This window comes from Chinchilla lanigera, unplaced genomic scaffold, assembly GCF_000276665.1.
Source record: "Chinchilla lanigera isolate Chin_1 unplaced genomic scaffold, ChiLan1.0 scaffold00182, whole genome shotgun sequence".
In the NCBI taxonomy this organism is placed as follows: domain Eukaryota; kingdom Metazoa; phylum Chordata; class Mammalia; order Rodentia; family Chinchillidae; genus Chinchilla; species Chinchilla lanigera.
The window spans coordinates 111,315-115,140 of NW_004955583.1; the positions used below are offsets into that span (position 1 = coordinate 111,315).

General features: G+C 57.1%; 1 protein-coding gene across 1 annotated transcript in view; it reads right to left on the reverse strand.

Moving 5' to 3' along the window:
• The window catches only part of Gabbr1 (gamma-aminobutyric acid (GABA) B receptor, 1), a gene marked incomplete at its 5' end in the record, with an annotated part of 29,886 nt that extends 26,060 nt beyond the window's left edge, over positions 1 to 3,826 (reverse strand). The window contains 4 exon segments of the mRNA XM_005414288.2: positions 590 to 610; positions 2,189 to 2,374; positions 3,081 to 3,284; positions 3,806 to 3,826. Coding sequence (XP_005414345.2) covers positions 590 to 610; positions 2,189 to 2,374; positions 3,081 to 3,284; positions 3,806 to 3,826 — 432 coding nt within the window.

Genomic DNA, 3,826 nt, shown 5'->3' on the forward strand with positions numbered 1-3,826 from the left:
GGGAGGGGAGGGCGGACCCCCGCCCCGAGGGGCCGGTTCCGCCCGGGGGAGGAGCGCGGAGGGAGCGGGACGGGCGCGCTGGCTAGGGAGAAACTCTGGAGAGGCAGCGGCCCACGGGAGGGCTGGGGCGAAGGAACAGGGAGAGCAAGGCAACAGGGAGAGCAAGGGGCCTGGAGACGGACGTGCGGGAGGACGGGGAGCGGCGCGGGGCACGGAGGAGCACGGGAGTGGGCGCGCAGCCCGGCCAGGAGGGCCGGGGGAGGGGGAAGGCGTGGACTCGGTGGGATCCCAGCGGGAGGCGGGCAGACCCCGCAGCCAGACCGGCGACGCTGGGGCCTCCCCGCGCGTCGCCCCTGTCCGCCGCGGGGCGCGCCCACCGGCTGGGAGAAGGAGCACCCCGGGGGCGAGCCAGCCAGGGAGGAGGGAGGAGCCGCAGCTCGGGAAACCGGACTGGAGGCCGGAAACGGGGAGAAAAGTGGAGGCTGCACACGGGTGGGTGCGAGGAGGGGCGGAGGGCGCACCCACAGCCCGGGGCAGGGTTCCTGTGAGCGGGGAAGGAAGGGGCTGCTGTGCGGGTGTCCCATCTCACCTGTGTGTGGCGTTCGGTTCACTGGCAGCAGGAAAGACGGATCAGAGAAGAGTTACCAGGGCGCCCGGCTTCCCAGGCCTGCGCCCCAGCCCCCTCCCACACCTGTCCGTCGGAGACTGGGGAGAGCAGAAGCCTGCGCTTCAGAGGGGAGGGTGCCTGAGGATAAGAGCAAGGTGGGGCTGGGGGTCAGGACGGTGTCGTTTCTTCGTTTTTCATAGGACAGCAGAATCTGAGACCGGCACCAACAGCTAAGGCCAAGGCAGATTCTGGTTTTGGGGGTCTCTAAGCAGAAATATTATAAGTTCAATTGGCTTTCAGCAAGTGCTGTAAAAACACCATATTTTTGCAGTTTTTTACAAAAGTCAGTTTCTATGTATGACAGTATTCTTAGAGCTGTCTATGTTACTAGAACAGAAGGGCATGTAAGGAAGCGAAGCTTGGCCCAGCGTGGTGGTGCACACCCGTTAATCCCAGCACTCGGGAGGCTGAGGCAGGAACAAAGTGAGCTTAAGGCCAGCTTAAACTGCATAGTGAGACCCTGTCTCAAAAGGCAAAAAAAAAAGAAGCGAAGCTTAAGTTTCAGTAGCTCCATGCGAAACCCATCCCTGAAGAGGTCCCCGTATTTCCAGAATGGAGCAATAAACTAGGAGGAGAATAACTTGACAGGCCTGGGCTCTTGAAAGTTCCTTACAGGGGAGGAAGCACGAAGCCGGGAAACGGAGCTGCATCTCAGGAGAAAGCACTACAAGACAGTTCACGTCCCGGAAAAGGGCAAAGTCTGCAAAGCTAGATGGCAAGAAAAGCGGCAGGTGCCACAGGTGCGTCCCTGGAGAACGACGGAGGCTGGTGGAGGGAGGAGAACTGATCTCTTCCACCCCGCTCCTGAGCTGTTCCCCTATTTTCAGTTGCTTTACACTAATACATTTACACTCGCAGGTCCCTTATCAAATTGTTGTGGTTTGTTTTGTACGGGGGCCCAGGGCTTTTGCACTGAGCTATATCCTCAGTACTTTTTTTTTTTTTTGGAGACAGGATCTCACTAAATCATTTCTAAGTTGCCCAGGGTGGACTTGAACTTGTAATCCTCCTGCCTCAGTCTCCTAGAGAGCTGGGATTACAGGCATGCGAACCAGGCTATCAGTTTTTATGAAAACAATGTAGGAATTAATTCTGAATCTTTATAGTAATTCTCTTGTAGAATAATTCTCTCTTGAATGGTGGAGAGTCAATTCTAAAAGAAGGTGATGCTGACGAAGTTCTAAGTTTAGAGAAAGGGGATTAGTTAGGGAAAACTGGAGTATTTAAACCTTAAGGAGGTGAGATAGGGTGGGATTCGCAAAAGAAAATAAAACGTAAGGCCCAAGAACTGGGAGCAGAAACAAGATGTAAAAAGAGAAAAGGAAAGAAGCCACTACTGTAGGTTGAACGGATACTGGGGGCTGCAGGAGGAGGTCTGAGGCAGGTGGATGGTGGGAAGAGTTGGGCTTTCACCTCTGCCTTTCCAAGCCCCCCACACTTTTCACAGCACCCCCCCCGCTCCCCCCACTCCCATCATCCAAGCGTCCTCATCAGCTGCATGCGGGCAGCTGTTCCCCTCACCCTGGCAGTGGGGCTTGGGGGTGCTCCACTGGCCCTGACTACAGATGCTCCGGGAGCTGCCCACCAGATGGAAGTCGGGGTCACACCGGAAATCCACCCGGGCTCCGTCCAGAGCTGGGAGGTCCCCACCCGTCAGGAAGACTTTCCCATTTTCCAGGGTCAAGTAAGACTTGGAGCAGATTCGAACTGTGGAAAGAGATTGAGAAAGCGGGAGTTGGAGAAGGTCACCTCCCACGAGAGCAAGTGTGGGTTTGGATCCACAGGCACCTGCTCTACAGAAAACCAGGTGTCAACAGGACGTGCATCCCTACCTTCCACTCCTGCCTTAACCCTGCAGCACCCACAGTCCCAAAACAGAAAACAGCATTTCCACAGCAGGAACCCAAGATGGAGCTCTAAGCACACAAAATGGGACCTCCTCTCCTCTGCCACAGTGGGTGGTTCCCTGCCTGTGAAATGTGTAGCTGTACTGTATATAACTTTGTGGGCACAATCAGATTTGCTTTTCTTACCATGGTTGGTTTATGCTAATATCAAACTCGCTTTGGGTTCCTGGGCATACCGTCTCTGAGTCGCTGTCACACTTCTTAGGAAATGTAGTGAAATGTTTTCACTTTTTTTTCGGATTATCTGCTACCCCGTAAAATGAGTAATTATTTCAATCCAGTGATCAGGAGCCTAACGACAGGAAGATGAGATGTGCGCACTGCTGGCTTTAATACCTCCAAGTGCACACAGCAGCAGCCCTCTTGCAAACAGTAGTAATCGTTCACCAAATGCATCTGTGACTTTGGCCACACTAAATTTAAAGTCCTGACTTGCAAGCAGTAAGGCTCAGTTGGAGCAGGAAAAGGAAAGGTCTCCAGGGAGCAGGGGCCCCCGGGCAACTCACCACAGCGACTGGGGATGTCCATGTCCGTCCAGGAGCCGTTGGCCAGGCACTTGCGCACCTTGGGCCCAACAACCTCGCGTTCCCCGCGGCACACATACTCGATCTCGTAGTCCACGGGCAGGAAGTTGATGGCCTTCACCTGGTCGCGAGTCAGGCCCCGGTACCGGATGCCCCCTTCCCAGGGCGGGTGTATGATCTGGCAACCTGGGGGCGGGTGGGGGAGGCACACAGAGGAGCACGATGGGAGGGAGGCATGCCGGGCTGCGGGGGACAGCAGGGCGTGGTCGGCGGGATGGGGTGCGGACAGGTGCAGAGCCGGGCTGAAGGACGGAGTAACGGAGGCGCTGGCTGGGGCAGTGGAGGGGGAATTAAATCGCGAGGGTGTCGTGTGGGTGGCACTCGGCAAGAAAGGGAGGGGCCTAGGCGAGGCTCTCTGAGTTGAATTAAGAGAGGGAAAGGGGACCTCACGGCCATCCCAAAGTGGGACCAAGGATGGGAGAATCGCCTCCATGTGGGGCCGGGAAAGCCGGGCAGAGCCGAGTAAATCATTCAGTCACAGAAAGCGGTGTAGCGATGAGGCGGAGGACCAGGGCGCGGGTAGTAACGTGGGGTGACAAAGCGGTCGGGAGCAGGAAAGTGGCGCTGGGCCGGGCCCGACGAGGACGCTGCAGGCGCGGACCGGGCAGGGGCGGCGGGGACCCGGCCGGCCGGGGAGGAGGCTGCACCTTCGGAGGTGGCGTTGGGGG